Genomic DNA, 17,667 nt, shown 5'->3' with positions numbered 1-17,667 from the left:
AGGCTGCACTTGAAAACCCGGTGAGGGTCCTGTGATCCCACAAACCGGCCAGAGTAGGTCTTAAGCTAAGTATCTGCAGTTTCCCAGAAAGAGACGATTTCCCCCTTTCTGAAAACTACGGCTCTGTTTGCTCTTCTGTGGCTCTCCGGGAGCTTCCCATCCAGATGGTGAGGTGTCCACCTCTTTATCGGTAACCCGGAACTCTCCTCCAGGCTCCCAATTGAAATGAGCTGCGTTAGGTATGCAAAAACCTCCCACCCACTTCCTGTTTTCCTTTTAAACTTGCCTCTGTAGCCCTGCTGGCTGGTCTGTACATATGTCCAAAGCCATAGTTCACCCTGAGATAGAATAAATTTATTAGCAAGAGGTAATCAGGAAACATATATTTTTACAAAAAATGGAAATTTTCTTTTCCAAATAAGCTGCAGGTTGAAATATTTCAGGTCTTGAAAGACAATTCTCATACCAGAGGGTATTGCTTACAGCAAAAGGTTTCTGAATTCAGTTCCCATAGAGCATGCCTGCTAGTCAAAAATTCACTCGGGTTTATACACTGTACACTGTAAAAAATACATGATAATATTCACAGAATAAGCACTACATTACTATATTCCTGCTAGCAAGTGGTTAGACAGGATTACAGTATAGGTAATAAAAACACCTGGCCATTTCCCCCTCTAATTGTACATCATGTTACTAAGACATGTCACTATGTCTACAACGAAGCACACAGACAGAAGCGCCACAGAGGGGGATGCAGCAGAATTGCTCCAAGGGACCGAGGGCCTCTCCCTTCCAGGGCCTCAGGCAGGAAGTCCAAATGGCCTTGACCCCCCCTCCCCCGCCACATCCCAGGCCTGCCATATGAGCCCCAGAGCCCCATGGGGATGCCCCACGCTCTCTTTGCACAAGCCAACCAGCTCCAGGAACTTTGGAGGGGCTCTGTCTTCCCAATATGGGTGGGAGGTGTGGATCAGCTGCTCCTTCCAAGCCAACCACGGGTGCCTTCTGCTGGGCCGGCTGGCCTCCCTGCCTGCCTTGGGTGGTGAAGGGAACCCAACAATCCCGGCAACATGGATGCCACCAAAGCTGCTCTGGAAAAGCTGGAGAACGTCCAGAGTAGCTCAGTTGGGGGGCGAGTTTTCCCCACTACAGGAGGGGCCAGAAGCCAAGAAAACTGGGGCTCCAGGGCAAGTGCCCCAGTCCTGAATCCCTGCAGCCCAGTTGCTGCCAAGAGTCAACAAAGGAGAAGAGAGGCTTGGATCAAAACCAAACCTGGCTGTTGACAGCGCAAGGATTGAGTAGGGGGAGAGGGAGGAAAGGCCGTGGGAGGAAGTCAAGGAACAGAGAGGAGAGGCAGGACAAGTCCCTGTGCCCTGGGCTGGTGGGGGCAGCTGCTCTGTTCTTAGGTGGGGAGCTTTGGCTCTATCTTCAGAGAGGCATCATAGAGACCCTCTTCATCCATCACAAAGGACTGGTCCAGGAGGTACTGGGTGACCTGGAAGAGAGAGAAGAGCAGGGGCAGAAGAGGCCGGGGGCTCCAGGGAGCATCTGCCCCAGTGCCAGTTGGTGGGGGCAGAGAACAAGGCTGGGCCAAGAGGGTCTCTCCCACAGCATCTGTCCGAGGTGCCAGTTGACAGCAGCTCTTCGGGAGCTGAGCGGCAGGAAACAGAGGCCTGAGAAAGGGTCCCTTGGGCATGTTGGGAGGGGAGAAGTAGCCCAACTGGGGAGGCAACATCGTTCACCCCACTCTTTTCAGGAAAGAGACTGAAGGAAGGAAGTTGAGACTCCGCTGGCAGCTGGCTGGGGGCTTGTCTGTTGTAGGTCACTGAAGGAACCAAGTGCAGGACTCTGCCCTCCCACCCCCGAGTTTTCTCTTCCAGGGCATGCTCCCCCCGAGAGTTTAGGGAGAGGCTGTGGCCCAGTAACACCAAGGCCTGCCTCTTCCCCGTGGCCAAGTGGTTCCCCCCAAACGGCGGTTCTGTCTCCCCCACCCAGAGCCTCTCCTTGGGCAGAGAGCTGAGCAGCCGCAGGTTCCTACCTTGGCCTGATGCTCGATCTTATAGGCCGTCTGCTGAAACTGCCGGATCTCTCGGATGATGTGGGAGATCTGCAGGGAGGGAGGGAGGAAAGAGGCCGCTGTGCCCAAAGGTTGCCAAAAAGCAGGCGATGGTCCCAGGGAGAAGGGCCGGGCCGGGGGAGCATGGGCAACGTGGCGGGGCTGTTATGGCAAAGCCAGGCAGGCATCTGGCTGAGGGGGGAGGGCGGCTCAGGGCCCCTGCCAGGGAGCTTACCATCCTCATTTTAGAGAAGTTCACCAGGCCGTCCTCAGTGTAGTTGGGAGTGCCCTCTTCAATGAACGCCAGATCCGTGAGGTACATGCCCAGGTAAGGGACGCAGGGCGGGTCACAACTGAGAGAGGCAGAAAGGAGAAGCTCAGCTGGCAAGACCAAGGCATCGGGGCTGCTTCCCAACGATCAACGGCCTCCCTGGAAAATGCTCTCTTTGGTCCCTTTTACCTGCTATTACACTTTCCCATTTGCTCTGAGTCAGGAGAATTGGCCCAGGAAGAGGCCTTTGCCTTACCTCATCATTTTGGCCACATCTAAGCTGCAAATCAAGTCACAGGATTTGCTTGTCTGCAGAATTTTGCTTTAGTCACTGAGACTGAAATGATCTTTAGGAGTTCTGGAATCTCCAGGCGGCTGTCACTCACTGCTGCTGCTGCTGCTATCGCCTTCAGCACAGTGATGAGGTCCATGCCGCCCCTCCAGCAACCCCCACATCCCTGGCCATCCCCCCAAAGCCTCTCCAAGCATTGCTGCAAAAAGCCAGAGGCATGTAGGGCTCCCCCACCTTTTGAAATCGGAAACTCTGTTGTTTAAAACCCTTTTCACAAGCTTTTCCCAAACTCCCTCTGGAAATGAGGCAAATGAACTTTGGCTCCCACCCAAAGCTATGAGAAATCCCCCCCCCCCCCAATCTCTTTCCTTCCTCTGCTGTTTGGGATGGAGCTGGGCCACCCCACGTGGCCTGCTCTGCCTCAGCCACAGCAGGACCGGCCCCTGCTCGGCCAGAGGCATCCCACGGCCTGACAACCCGCCAACTCCCCTCCCTGCCAAGGCACCATCTACGTGGGGAGGGCTGAGGGCAGCCTGCCCCTTTGCTCTCCTCTCCCGGAGTCTGCCTGGCAGTTCTGGCAGGCACCAGCTGCCCAGGCTGGGCAAGGGCCTCCCGCCCGCCCTCTGACCCACGCGTGTGAGCAGCAGAGGGAACTTACTTTTTTAGAGCTTCCCTCAAGTTTTTAAACCGTCCTTCTGAAGACACCAGCCGTTGCAGCTTATCGATCACAGCTTTGGTCTGGGAAGCAAGGAAAGAGTGCAAAAAAGGGGGAAGGGAGCCTGGGCCAAAGGGGCTTTCCCAGAAGGACTCAGAACTGCTGGATGGACATGCCGATGACTCACTGGGGGGGGGGCTACACCTTTGAGCCCAGGGGGCCTGATGATCAAACAACATCAGAGGCAACCTAGCATTGATGTGCACTGGTGAGGTTACCTAGTCAGGTAAGGAAACGCCTGCAAGCAGCCAACCCAGCTCAGACAGCACCAAGGACCCACAACCAAATAATAAGTTCAGGCAGTGGAGGAATTAAGGGGGGAAATGCAGTGGCTACGAGATTCATTCGAGGTCAAAGGAACAGTATGGGCTTTGTGGGCAGAAAGCTGCCAAGGGCCCTGTGGGTGGGGGCTTCTCCTGGCAGCTTGGCAAGAAGAGGCTTTGCAGGTGACTGGTGGATTCTGGTGGATTCTGCTTCCGGGGGAGGGGGGAAGCTCTCATGGCCAGTCCTGGAAGGGGGGGGGGAGAGGGCAGCCCAGACGGGGCAAGGAAGAGACAGAGAAACACTCACAGGCCCCCAATGGTCCCCATAAGAATCGCACCACCCAAGGACCATCAGGCACTTTGCACCAGCCAAAAGGGTGGGAACCCTGGCAAGAGCTGGAGAAGCCATTGAGCCACACAGATGCTGCTGGCATGAGCCTCCCTGGGACAGGGCAATTGAAGGCAGGCTGAGGAAGATGGACCTTGGCATATTTTTCTGGATAGCTGAAGAAGTAAAGCCATCCCTGTGTACACAATTGCTTCCTGCTTGCAACCTCTCTCTTTGGGATCACAATTTTGAAGTCAGGAAGTCACCCTGGCTGGTAAACAGCACCCTTAAAAACATATCCAGTGGGGTAAATGTAAATGCCCAGGCTGGGCAAGGGCCTCCCGCCCGCCCTCCGACCCATGCGTGCTGCTCTGTCAAGAAGGACACAATAACCCCAAGCTGCAAAGGGTCTCAGAATCCAGCCAGCTCGGCTTTCTGAAGATTAGGATCTCATTTCCAGAAAAACAGGAGAACGAGTGTGCACAGAAAGGCCTCTGTGGCGCAAACCCCTTCCCAACACCCCCGTCCCAATTGCACAGCTTTGGAGGTGGGGCTCCTGGGGCACTCACCGGCTTTGACACCTTCATCCAAGTCTTCTTCAGGCGGAAGATGGAACTGCGGTTGAAGGCCGAGGTGATCTCCAGAACGGCATTGTAGTTGTGCAGGCACCGGCAAATGTCAGCCACGGCCACCCACTTCTCGATCGTGCTCACCCGGGCAGCCATGTCCTCATTGCGGAGGATCTCGGAGGCGATCAGGTTGCTGATCTGCAGGGGTCATCAGGGAGGGGTGGGTGGACATCACAGCCCCTGGAAGGGTTTGTGTGCAGCCCCGAAAAGGCCCTTGCCTCCAAAGAGAAAGAGGGAGGCTGAGGCGGACGGAAGCTCAAACACGCGCTGGTGGGCAAGGCTGCCCCTCATCGTCCCTACCCACAGCAGAAGGAAGACACCATTTCTGGGCACAAGCATGCAGCTGCCTGCCACTTGGCCTGCATGGAAATGGCTGAATAGAGAATGCACCGGGCTAGGAAGATGGAAGGAAATGGGGCTTCCCTAGAGAAGGCCCTGTGTCTGAATGCGGAGAAGAGCAGTTCATCCCACACAAACTGTTGCCCAGACGAGATCGTTCAACGCAGACAGAGGAAGACGTCATGCTGACGAGAGAAAGTGCTCTTGACATGGCCCGATACTGGGCGAATGGCATTTAGATTTGATCCAATTTATGTATACTTTTTACATGCAGCAACCTCCAGTTAGAGAAGGAAGGAAGTTCCTCTGGATGGGGAGGGGGGGCTGCAGAGCCAGGGCAGAGGGGAGGGGAGCAGCAGGGAAGGGCCAGCAATCCATCTGGTCAAAGGCAGCTTCTGACTCACAGGGAGCAGCGGCCTTGAAGAGGAGCACATCTGTAGGGGCAGGTTGGTTTTGGCGCGGCGGGGGGGGATACAAAGAGTCTGAGCAACATTTCCTGAACTTGCATTCCAGGAGGAGTTATGTAAACTGTGTTTGACTTGCCTTACAAAAGGGGCTTAAAAGACTTCAAATACACAAACATATAATTAAAATTTCAATATCAGATTTTTTTTTTAGAAATGGCAGCTAAATATTGCTATTCTTGACGATGTTGCAAGTCCCAACTCCCTGAATGTCATGCCCAGGAGCACACCACTTTCCTGGAGAAAAGAGTCTGGGACACTGAGAAGATGCCACTCCTGGTCCTCCAAGGCTCCAGCAAAGAGGGACACGCCAGGCTTCTCCTGGGTCTGCAGCACATTCTGAGCAGGGCTGGGCTCCGGCTGCTGCTACTGCCGATTCGCTCAGGGACGCCCTGCGCGCACGCTTGACGCATGCGTGTGCAGCACTAAAGAAGCCCACTTTTGCGTGCGCAGAAGCAAAAAACAAGATGGCAGCGCCTGCAGTGCCACGGAGAGAACCGGTTCAGGGGCATGGCAGGCCAAGTTGCTACCTACTTGGCCAAGCCATCCGAATCAGTAGGAACCCATCTCTGATTCTGAGGGGTCTTTCAGGATCCATGCCCCAGCCCTAGCCAGCACCCGAAAGAAACCTCCTCCTCAACAACAGTGGTGATCATACAGACCACCCAACCAAACAATGGAAATAGACAAAGGCTTTGCCAATTAGTTAGCTAAAGTGTGCAGGAAGCACACTACAATAGTAAGTAGGGGGACTTTAACTACCCTGACATCAAGTGGGAAACAAACTCTGCACCAAGTGGAAGATCAAACAGGTTCCTGAGAACCCTAGTAGACAGTTTTGTCAGCCAAAAGGTTGAGGGGGAAACTAGAGGGACAGCTGTACTGGACTTAATCCTTGCTGAGAGAGATGAAATGATAGAGACTGACCCTGTCATATTGGAATTCAATATAACGCAGGCATAAGCAATAGAACAAAATCAAACGAATGCCATAAAGTCTAAGAGAGCTGATTTCAACAAACTTAAAGAGAGCTTGGGAAGGATTCCAGGGGTGAAAATCGTAAAGGGAAAAACACTCAAGAACTTGAAAAACTCTGAACAATGAGATTATAAAAGCCCAGTCTAGTACAATATCACTGAAAAGTTTAAGAAAGAGAAGCCAGAAGAAACCATCATGGTTGCATAAAGAACTCTCTGATAATTTAAAAGACAAAAAGGAAAAGTATAAAAAGTGGAATTCTAGGTACACAACTAAAGCAGAATGCCAACAAATAGCCAAATCCAGAAAGATGAAGTCAGAAAAGCTAAGGCTCAGAATGAATTAAGACTTGCAACAAATATCAAAAAAAAAAAAAAAGTTTCTTTCAACATGCAAAAATCAAGACAAAAGTCAAGGAATTAGTCAGTTCACTAATGGGAGAAGATGGCAAGTCAATAACAGACATCAGGGAGAAGGCAGAACTGCTTAATTCATTCTTTGCATCTGTCCTTACACATAATGGAAAAAAATAGTCCAACCTAACAAAAATGGTACCTAAAAGGCAGATTAAGAGGACAAGTCAAAATAGGCAAGAAATGGTAAGACAATCTATCCACTCTAAAGCAGCTTAAATCACCAGGACCAGATGGATTACATCCCAGGATTCCGAGGGAGCTGGCAGATATGATCACAGAAGCACTGAACTGTATCTTTCAAAGATCCTGCAGCATGGGAAAACAACAAGAGTGGACAGAATAGGTGGTACCTGGCTCAAGAGCAGCAATAGCGAGAGGGATCTAAAGATCGTGGGGGCACTGGAGGTTTTCAAGAAGAGGCTGGAGACCTATTTGTCCAGGATGGTATAGGCCAGAGTCTCCTGCTTGAGCAGGGGATTGGATTACAAGACTTCCTAGCTCCTTTCCGTTATTCTGTCTTCTGAAACTTCTGAACTCTCTTCAGAGGCCTCTAGCAAAGAGAGCTTTGTGGTTTTTTCACCTGGGAATGAGGAAAGTTTGGTCACTTGGAAAACGTGGGCCAGAGTGACCAACTAGCTTAAGCTGGAAATAGCAGTAAATGCCTTAAAATGAAGCACAGACACGGTGTTGCTTCAGTCAATGGCAACTCTCCCAACTGTCACCCAGCATAGTCACAGGCAGTTATTCAAAAGAGCTCCTGAACTGCAATGTTTCTAAACTCATTGGGGCCTTTTGAGGATCTCCCCCTCCCCCCAAAGGAAAAGTTGCTTTCTGCAGCACTATCCTCGCCAAAGGAAGCAAGAATTCTCTGGCCAGGAAAGGAGAAAGAAACAAGGCTGAACAAGAGGAACTTTTAAAAACCCCGGGCGGATCTGCTGGGCAGTTCAACATGGGAATCCTTTCAACTCTCACTCAAGCAGGCTGGAATATTTCCCCCTGGAAAAGGAGCACAATGCTACCCATTAGGAGAAGGTGGATCTGGACAAGCAAGAGGAAGAAGAGTCCCTGTTGCCGCATATGCTGCAAACGGGCAAAGTCTGGGACCTGAATTCTGAGCTGCCCCTGCAAAACCCCACGGAGACTTGGACCCACAGCAGTGGCACTCACATCGTTGAAGTGCTTGGTGTTCATCAGGATATAGGGTGTTCGCTCGTTCTTTTCCACCTTCATCCATCCTTGTCCAAAGAATTCTCTGCAAACAAGAGGTCTCGGGATGAGCTGAACCCTCTCCAGAATTTCTCTCCTGCCTGACCCACCTTGTCCTGCACAGGACGTTCTTGAGGAAATGTGTCTCCTCCTAAGGTCTTTGCAAGTGGCTGGAGGAGGGGGGGAGGCAGACTTACTCCCACAATCCCCATGGATGTGATTTGGGTGACAGATGTCTATGACACATTCATCTTCATCTTTATTTGGACCTGTATTTGCAAAATCACCCACAGGACACTCACCCACCCCAGCTGAATGCAATTTTGCATCCTTCATCTTGGCTGCACTCCCAAATGCATGCCAAAGAGCTCAGTACTCACTCGTAGGGTATCGTCTTGAAGACCAGGTGATCCAATAAGGTGAGCTGCTCGGCTATTTCTAAAGCCGAGTGATTTTCAAAGGGTTCTGCTTTGACCCCCATAGCCTGAAATGGGAAAAGAAGGGGCTGCTTGGATGGGGTCCCCAAATGAAGGAGAAGCAAAAGAACCTGCTCAAATACCAAAGTGAGCTGGATCCTGATGGACTCAGCTTCTTCCTGTTCTTGGGGAGGGAGGGGGGTCATGACTAGGCCAGGAACCCCAAAGGGCTGGGACTTTGTGGTAGGACACTCCAGTCCACAGGCAGCATCTCCCAGAACGGCGCAGGCCACATATGAAGGAAGCAGCACCAAATAGACAATGGAGGCAAAGATGGGGGCAATGCTGTGGCCAGGAGAAAGACCCCTCCCCAGCAGCCAAGAACCTGGCAGACTAGCAGGGACATATTGGGGCAGGAAGGAGGGGGAGGGGAGTGCCATCTGACCGTCCCTTGATCTTCTCCCTGACCACTGAGACCCAGGCCCACTCAGGGAACCTTGGAGCGAGGCCACACCAAGGGCCTGGCAGTGAGTTTTGGCTGGGCTTGGCGAAGTGGAAGAGGGAATCCAGGCCTTTCCCTTGTATTTGAGTCCCAGAAGCTGCTGATTCAGAGCAAGGCCTTAGTCTGCGAACCCTCCTCCTGCTCCATCAGGCCCAAGCAAGGCAGGACAAAGTCACTTCCAGTTCCTCGTCTTCTGAAGAAGGCCAGGAGATCAACAGAACCACTGAGCTCCAGGAAAGAGACACACCTTGCTTGAGATTCCTGCTTTCCATGATGGAACCTGGCCGTCCTACACAGGACAAATCCAGGAAGTCAGAAAGGTTTAAAACCCTCCTGAGCCTGGATGGATTCTTGCTCCCGTTAACTCAACCCATCGACACAGAGATATTGCCCCATGGGCATTCTTTGGAGGGAGAGGAGGTTACTCCAAAGAGGCAAATGCTGCTCAGCCCAGGAGAGATGCCAGGCTCTCCGGCGCTCTTCTTCCAGCACTTGGCAGACGGGATCCATAGGGTGGGCAAGAAGAGCACATGCATGGCAATGAGTCTCTGCTTCTTATCCTGGCTCACAGGCAGGCATGAAGAAGCTGGCTCTCTCCTTAAGAACATCTCCAACATAGGCTGACGTAGCTTCATTTGAGGGCCATGCAAGGAAGCCTTAAAGCACCCATTATGCTCCTTAATCTTCTCAACTCCATCTTTCCATAGGAATGGATCGAAATAGGTGCCCCATCAAGTTGGCCCTGAGATGCTTCCCCAAATCACCTCTGTCCCTCTCATGCTGGGGCCAATGCAGGTCACCAGTCTAGTCGCCAGGCTAAAAAGCCGGAGATCATGAGTTCTAATCCTGATTTAGGCATACAAGCCAGCAGGGTGACCCTAAGCCAATCATTCTCTCTCAGCCCAACCCACCTCACAGGGTTGTTGTTGTGTGGAACAACATGTTCCACACAACAACAAGCAGGATGAAGGTGTAGCGCAGGCCTGTGGGCCAGAGGCATCACATGCTGCCCGTGCCCGTGCCCGTGCCCATGCCCAGTTTAGTGAAGGGGGGAAAAAGTCCCAATATGTCATGTGATACCACCATGACAACATGAGTTTGACACCCCTGATGCAGTGGATGTGCCTCGAGTAACTTGCAAAAATAATAAAGGCAGGACATAAACAAACAAACAAATAGACAAACAAAATAAATAAATAAATAGCCGTCGTCTGAAGTTAGGATTACAAACAGGAGCCAGGAAGTGCTGCCCAGTTTACACTGGGTTGAGTTCAAATTCCCACTCAGATGTGCTTCTGCTCAAATCTGCTTCCTTGATTGCTATCACGAAGAGCCAGGAGCTGAAGCTTAAGAGGTTGCCGATTGGTCTAACCCAGAGGTGAAATTCAAAATTTTTCTCTAACGATTCTGTGGGCATGGCTTGATGGGCGGGGCATGGTGGTCATGTGACCGGGTGGGCATGGCCTGGTGGTCATGTGACTACCCGGTGGGCTGCACAAAAAGACACACACAATGTAAAAACAGCTGGACTTCACACAAAATGGTACCTGCAACAAGCAGGAACCTCACAGACAATCAGGCTGTGATTTATGCACAGCTGATGGTAGTAAAAAAAATGTTTTACAAAAGTTTTACAAAAGTTCCAAGATCCCAGGGCACAGCTGATCGTGGGGAATGTTCTTTACTTTTTAAAGCATTTTTTTACTAACGGTTCGGGCGAACCAGCCTCAGGCCATACCAAGGCCCCTGTTGCTGACATTCTGGCTTCACCTTGGCCTCACATCCTTCCTTCCCTTTTGAGGCGACTAGAAGACAACAACACCCCAACCATCCATAACTCATCACCTTAATGCCAATCTTCACAACTCCGTTGTTACACGGGTAATACTGGACTCGCTTTGTGGACTATCGAGCCCACTGTTGGCTCCAAAACGCAACAGGCTCCTAGTTTAGGAAAAGAACCAAACCAGCACAGGCTCCCTTGTGACCCACTTGGGGACCCCAGAAGCCATTACCATTTGGAGAATCTCTTCCAGGGTGATCTGGTTGTCTCCGGGGTCATCCTGGGTCAGGGTCCTGGCAGGCAAGCAAAAATGGAGAATTGCAGCAGTGAGTCTCCTGTGACAGAAACTGGGAGGCTTCAGCTTTTTCTAGGGAGGGCCTGTGTGGAAGCCGAGGGTTTCTCTGGCTCGGAGCTTCTCCATCCGGAGCCTCCGGGACGGAGATCGCGGGAGTCTGCTCCCTCAAAGCAAAGGAAGATGAAGCCGGGTGAAAAAACCTCTCCCTTCCATCAGAAAGTCCGGCCACGTGAGCAGCTGCTCGGCCTGGGCCGATGGTCCAATGAAGTGCAGCATTTGGGGCCATCGGCACTCATGGGCCAGGCTGGGTCCCACACAGTCCCCTCCCCACCTTGCATTAGGACCCCCATCTGTGGCAAGAGTGAGATGGCAACTCTGCCTTTTGTGACCCGCATGACCTGCCTTATGATGTTGCCGGCGGCTTTTCTCTCTTGAGTCAGGAGTTCCGGGTCGTGCATCACTTCCTCCAGAAAGCTGATCACTTTATACTTCAGTTCCTCCTTGGTTTCAAAGTCCTGTCAAAGGGATATTTGCCACAAGCCCCAGTGAAGCCCAGCCGGTCAGGCATGCCCAGCCCTCTTCAGCCCGGGGGCTCCAATCACAAAGGGAGGCCGGGCCATACCTGGGCATGCTTGGAGACCCAGTGCCTCAGGACGTTGAGCACCCGGTTGGTTGCTGCCCTCCTGATCACAAACTCTTTGTCGCTGTTCCTTTGGTCGGGAGGGAAGCCTGCAGGGCGAGAGAGAGTCAGCCTGGAAACCCACCTAGGAGTCCAGCTCTATGGGGCCCAGGCAGTATCAGCAAGCGGCCTGCAGGAGACTTGGTGGCCTGCCCTGACCCTGCCCTGGATGATGGCTGCAGCCACTGCCTGGCCTCCTCCCGCAGGCAGCAAGACTTCCTGGAAGGTTTGTGGGGCCCAAGAAAGGGAGGAACCACCCGGCCCAGAGGACCCTTCCTCTTCTCCCACCTGCGCTGGCCAACGACATTCTGCGGTACTTCTCTTTGGTTGGGGTCCCCTCGTTGGCTCCGGCAGTGGCAATGGCGAACGCGGAGGCGGCTGAGAGAGCGCTGCTGCGGCTGTTCTCCAACTCTCGGCAAGAAGTCATCACCACCCCATTGTTATAGGAGAACAAAGGGAACTCTGCACGGGATGGTGGGGGGGGGGAGGCAATTCAGATCCCATCTGGCAAGTCTCTCCAGTGGGCGGAGAGGACCAGAAGCCCCCAAGAGATGACCCTAACCCTTTGCACCTCCATGAGGGGCAGGATCAGCCTCAACCACAGAGGCTCCCTGTTAGAACAGCCCAGAGTGGCCTCCTACCAGGGGTGAAGATGGCTTCTCTGGGCCCCCTCCCCCACAGCCAGCTTACCTGAAGAGTTCTTGCCTCTGACCAGTTTAGGGGTTGTTGGAGACTTGGTGGGGGATACCTCAGGGTCTGCGTCCTCACTCGGGGCTGCCTCAAAGGCAGAATCTTCTCGGGACGACTCTTCGGAGCCTGGCAGAAGAAGCAGCAACAGCTTTAGACATTTCTCCCAAACGTTCCTGATGGGCCAGTTGTGGGAGGAGGAGGAGGAGGAGGAGGAGGAGGAGGAGGAGGAGGAGGAGGAGGAGGAGGAGGAGGGGGAAGAAAGAAGAGGAGCAGGAGACAACTTTGAAGGCAAGGTGGCTGAAGGTTCCATACTTGTCAGCCCCTCTCTGCTTTCAGCAGATTCACCCAGGGATTTGGGATAGAAGCCATTCGCTTGGATCTATCCGATCTCTTCATCCGAAATTAACCCAATGCAGGAAGCAGCACCAGGAATCCAAAGCCCTGTGGTGCTCTGACCTGCCCTGGAGAAGGTGGACCCAAACCTCTTCCCAGGCTCACCTGTCTCCTGAGATTTGGTGGGGGGTGAATTCTCACTGCCACATCTACCCACCCACCTGGCACCTCTCCACTAAGCCTGAGGCGTGAGAAAAGGGAGAGTTCCATCCCTGGAGTTGCTCTCGGGCTCCTGGACAGCCAGAGGGCAGAAGCTGAGACCGTCCCTTTGGGGCTCCTCCTGACCTCCCAGAAGGGCTCACCTGTCTTGCTCAGAAGCGCTTCCTCTGCCTTTTCGGTGCTCCCTTCTCCCTCGTCGGAGATCTTATTGGAGTAGCTGCCGGAGACGTAAAGCTTGTTGATGTCCAGGGTGGTTTTGCTGAAGGGCGACATGGCCGAGGAATACATGCTTGCATAACCGTTGGAAGAGCAGCTCAGGGCAGCCAGCTCCAGGGCCTTCCCTCCTGTGATGATGGGAATGTTCAAGGACAGCTTCCTCCTCCGACTTGGTGAGGATGACTTGGTGATGGACAGAGGGGGAGGTGAGGAGAACTTCCGGTTGGCACGTGGAGACTTGGGCGGCTCCCCGTAGAGGAGTTTGGTGTTCTGGCTGCTGGCAAACAAAAGCTCCAGGGACCTGGCGGAAGACATCCAGGGACAAAGCTTTCACCAGGGCGTCTCCTTCCTCCTCTACGTTGCATCATCCCTTAATGACACAACTGCCTGAATTCCTCAAACACCGCATGGCTTTACATCATCTCCCAAGAGAAGAACATCAGCTCCAAATCCCATTAGAAGAAAATTCAACTAGTAGGAGTTAGTTCAAAAAGGTGAGGTCAAGGGCCCCCTTCCCCCAGGCCTCTCCTTTTACCCTTGACGCAGGTGAATCAACAGAATGGCTGGAGAAGATCAGGAGCTGAGGGGCAACGGTTCACACACACACACACCCGCCCGCCTCCAGATGGTGAGACTCAATCAGGCCAAGACCCTCCAGAGATCTGCAACTGGATGCAGCACTGACCCTTGGAGGATTCATCAGCCAAGTGCAGGTGGTCCATTTGTTCAGTGACCAGTCAAAGTTACAGAGGAACTGAATGGAGGGATTCACAACCAGTCCCCAAAGTTATGGCTGCTGCAAGCATCCTCTGTGGTTACATGATCAAAATTCAGGCAGTTGTCAGCCCACCCACAATTTACGGGGCTTCAGCCTCTCCCCCATCTATGCCCTTTCAGTCCCCCGCACACCACAATCCCTGCTGGTCCAGTTGACCTTTGCCATCTTGGTGCTCCTGCTGCTGACCAACCAGGCCTTGCGGCTGGAGAAAGCTGAGGAAGCCCCTGCCTTCCGGAAGCTCAGTCTGGGGAGGACCAAGGCCAGGATGCCAAGGGGGGTCCAAGAACAGGTAGAATTCGGTTAACAACACAAACCAGGAGGTCCCAGGATTGCCCCCACTAGACAATGTCCGGCTTTATGACTGCATTGCTTGGTGATAGAAATTCCAGTCCGGTTGTAAATGGAGAACTACTTGTAGCTTTTATGAGGCAGGCAGCTTCCATGTTTCCCCAAGGCAGAGGGAGCAGTCAACTGCCAGCCACGCAATGAAAAGCTTCGCAAGCAAATGGGGGCTGTAATGCTGGACACTATTCAAAAAGTGGGATTGGTCCACGAAGAAGCTCCCAGGTTGAACTCTAACTCTCCTGCCAAACTGAGTTGGGGGCTTAGGGCCTGGGCTGCTGCTCTCAGGTTTGGGAGGAATTTGTCTGCCGAAGGTTGTCTCTTGATTTCTGAATATTGTCTTACTTATTCCTTCTGTCTTTCTATTAAGCACGCAAGGTGTTGTAAACACAACCAAATCAGTACAAGGAAGAAGCGTCTGAAAAGGCCTGGGTGGCCCCAGCTGTATTTCTGCCCACAGGAGGTTTGGGCAAAGTTTTTGGAGAACTCCTGGGCTTGGAAGGAAAGAGAGCTTCCAAAGGATGGGCAAGGTGAGGCTCCCCTCTGTATCTGTGCCCCATCTGAAGTGGGGGGGGGACGACTGATGTGGCCCTTTCGATTGCAGCTGTGTCACAGCAGCCCCAATCCTCAAGGGGAGGAAATCAAGCATCGCCGCATCCATTTCTCCAACTAATGTGAGCTGCTTTTCATCACTTTTGGGATCCTGTTGGTCTATTTCATATGGGATTTGACCTGCCTTTCTTTCGGAAATTATCTTGCCCAGCATTTCAGATGGCCATGCCCCAGCTTGATACATTTCAAGGATCACAAGTAGGCAGGAGGCTCCTTGGTAGCTCTCATCTCACTAAAGCAAGATGCCCCAGATATCCTATTAAAGGTCCCTCAGACCAGAACAAAGCTGATCTCAATCTTTCAATCTCTCCCTCCCTCCCTCCTCCCCTCTCCTTCTCTTTCTCCCCCCCCCCCCTGCCCCCACTCTCCTTTTCCTCTCAGCCTCATTTGCCTATCTTGAGCTTCACCCAAAGACTCACCTGGCTGGAATTGCACTGATCGGTTTCTTGTAGATGGTGATCAGCTTGTCCAACACAGTCATAGCTGTGGTGAAGACCCGGTAGGAGTGCAGGAACGTGTTGAGAAAGTCAATGCTGAGGAATCTCAGGTCTGTCAGTCTTTCCAGGAGCCGACCCACACTAGCATAGCGGATCTGGAGGACTTTGCAGGAGTTCATGGTCTTGCTGAATCGAATGTCAACATCGTCACAGTACAGGCTGGTGTCTGACCTGGAGAACAGAGAGGGATGGAGAGAGGAAGCACAGCCAATCAGCCTCACCTGTGGTGACTGTAGCTTTCCCGTGAGATGCTCACTGGCCTGAACCTCCAAGGGTTGGAGAAGAAGCTGGCCTGGATGCTGGGGCTCACAGTCTGAGGTGCAGAACCACCGTTTTGAAATGAGTCCATGCTACTTATGACAGAAAATCTGTTATTATTAAATAACAGACAACCATCCAGGTAGAGTTAATTCATTTCTTGCTTTTAAATTGCATTTACTTGCTAGTGAAATTGATATAATTTTAAGTAACTTCCAGCTCTGCTGTTCTGTTTTTCTAAAAGACTTTGGGCTCCAGGCAAAACATCCCATCTGGTTTTCTCTCCCTGAGGTTCAGGCCAGTGAAACACTGGTGAGCATCTCTGTTGTCTGAAAGAACACACGGGCCACAGTTTTGGCCCTGTCCTCACATAGTTCTGGAGCACAGTCCACACCCTGCTCTTCAAAACAGAGCAATTAAGCCAGAAGAAGTTGTGGTACCAACTCCCTGTGTTATCGATGGCTTTGTTGGCAGGAAGCCTTTATAAATTAGGAGTTGCACCAAAACCACCCCCAACGATTCTAGACAAACACAACTGCATTCCTTACTTGATCATCTGCGGAACAGAAACTTTTGAGTTTTCTTCAAAGGCATTCATCATGAGGCCGTTACATCGGATGTTGTCTACACACTGAAACAGAGAAAAGAGATTTCAGGAAGCAGTAAGGATGGGATGGGAAGCAGTTGTGTTCTGCTGGTTTTCCCAATGGATCTTTGGGAGACGTGTGTGTCTCTTGCCGGTGTTGGTTCATTTGGCAACTACTTCCTCCTTCAAAAGTGATTCTTCCATCTTTGATTTAGTCCAGAGGATGCCTTGCATATTGAAAAACAGTTAAGGATTTCTCTACAGCCCCAGGTCCTAACAACCCTAACTCTGCCTGGAGATAAAGTCTTGGTTCTCCATGGCGTAACGGTTCTTTCCTCACCTGGCTGATGTCGCTGGTCCATGCAGCCTTTTCTTGCCTGGAGGAGGCCACCAGGATAATGGTGTAAGGTGCAGTGTCTTTAGGTTCCACCACAATCTTGAAGTCAAGGTGCTCCGTATCTTGCCCAGATCCTTTTCATTTTTATTTGAGGAAGGAGAGAAACCATTTAAGATGATCATGGGAAGAGAGAGCATTAATGGGCTAAGTGAATGGAAGGGAATAAGCTGGGCTGAGCCCTTAGTTTCCAGCTTGAGTGGCAGGACGTTCATTTTGGTGCAAAAGCCTTTTCACCTGCTTAGGGACTGAAAGGGCATCTCCTGCAATGCGCAGCAGCCACCCTTTCACTGCTGGTGCAAGAGCGCAAGAGTGTGATAGCAGTAACGGAGGGGATCTTGGAGGAAGGGAGCAGGGGAGAAACGATCCCGTCCTCCGCACAGCAGCCCCAGGCTTGTGCTGTGCTTGTGAGATCAGCTCCCAGTGTCATGAACTGAGGCATTCTTTGAAGTGAGAAACCCCATTAAAAGCCTTCATTTAGCAGCGGGAAACGCCAGTGAAGGCTGTTGATCTTCTCCCAGAGCTGCCTGCTGCCCTTGCCCTGGCTTCCTGCTTGATAGACAGGGGGGAGTGGTGGCCAGGCAGCCCTCTCCTGAGGCAGGCTCTCTCAGGACTCCCAGGTATGCTCATCTCAAGCATCAACGGAGGAGGAGAGGCTGTGTAAGTACATAGGGCTTATGGGGGGACAGGGAGCCCCAGTGCTGCTGAGGCTGCAGAGGACAGCAAGGAACCAGGAAAGAGTTGAAGGAGGGGATTAAGGGGGGATTAAGGTCAAATGCAAGGTGGGCTGGGCGGAAGAGCGGGTGGGAGAGTGGGCTTGCTCCAGGATACATACGGTCCTCATCCGTGCTTTCCGTATCTTCCACCAGCGTGCAGTCAATGAGTGAAATCACACCGCCATTCTGGAGAAAGCACAGGGGAGGCCTTACGTGAGAGCCTCTGGTATCCCCACTGCTCCCTGACCCTCCTGCTAGGTCTCCTCCATGCCACGAGAAATGCCCAGTCACTCTCTGTAAGGCACACTTGGCCTCCCGCTGCCATGTGCAGCTCCAGTCATGACAGTGGGGAGGGGGAGGGTCTCCCTCACTGTGCAGTAGCTTCTGTAAG

The 17,667-nt window shown here is 52.3% G+C and overlaps 1 protein-coding gene across 1 annotated transcript in view; it reads right to left on the bottom strand.

Moving 5' to 3' along the window:
• Nucleotides 1–309: 309 nt before the first annotated feature.
• The window catches only part of RASGRF1 (Ras protein specific guanine nucleotide releasing factor 1), a 54,687-nt gene continuing 37,329 nt past the window's right edge, over nucleotides 310–17,667 (bottom strand). Inside the window, exons 11-27 of the mRNA XM_081965181.1 lie at nucleotides 17,396–17,462; nucleotides 16,507–16,637; nucleotides 16,129–16,211; nucleotides 15,245–15,493; nucleotides 13,021–13,394; nucleotides 12,326–12,451; nucleotides 11,924–12,097; nucleotides 11,579–11,685; nucleotides 11,359–11,471; nucleotides 10,894–10,954; nucleotides 8,341–8,444; nucleotides 7,922–8,006; nucleotides 4,498–4,695; nucleotides 3,281–3,360; nucleotides 2,295–2,412; nucleotides 2,042–2,110; nucleotides 310–1,498 (exon numbers count right to left, since the gene is read on the bottom strand). Of these exons, the coding sequence (XP_081821307.1) occupies nucleotides 1,406–1,498; nucleotides 2,042–2,110; nucleotides 2,295–2,412; nucleotides 3,281–3,360; nucleotides 4,498–4,695; nucleotides 7,922–8,006; nucleotides 8,341–8,444; nucleotides 10,894–10,954; nucleotides 11,359–11,471; nucleotides 11,579–11,685; nucleotides 11,924–12,097; nucleotides 12,326–12,451; nucleotides 13,021–13,394; nucleotides 15,245–15,493; nucleotides 16,129–16,211; nucleotides 16,507–16,637; nucleotides 17,396–17,462 (2,232 nt within the window). The 3' untranslated portion in view covers nucleotides 310–1,405. The remainder of the gene's footprint in view (nucleotides 1,499–2,041; nucleotides 2,111–2,294; nucleotides 2,413–3,280; nucleotides 3,361–4,497; nucleotides 4,696–7,921; nucleotides 8,007–8,340; nucleotides 8,445–10,893; nucleotides 10,955–11,358; nucleotides 11,472–11,578; nucleotides 11,686–11,923; nucleotides 12,098–12,325; nucleotides 12,452–13,020; nucleotides 13,395–15,244; nucleotides 15,494–16,128; nucleotides 16,212–16,506; nucleotides 16,638–17,395; nucleotides 17,463–17,667) is intronic.

Source organism: Natrix helvetica (genome assembly GCF_964273705.1).
Source record: "Natrix helvetica genome assembly, chromosome: 12".
Classification (NCBI taxonomy): Eukaryota; Metazoa; Chordata; class Lepidosauria; order Squamata; family Natricidae; genus Natrix; species Natrix helvetica.
The sequence above is the reverse complement of the archived record's forward strand: the minus strand, read 5'-3'. Positions and strand labels throughout refer to the sequence as shown.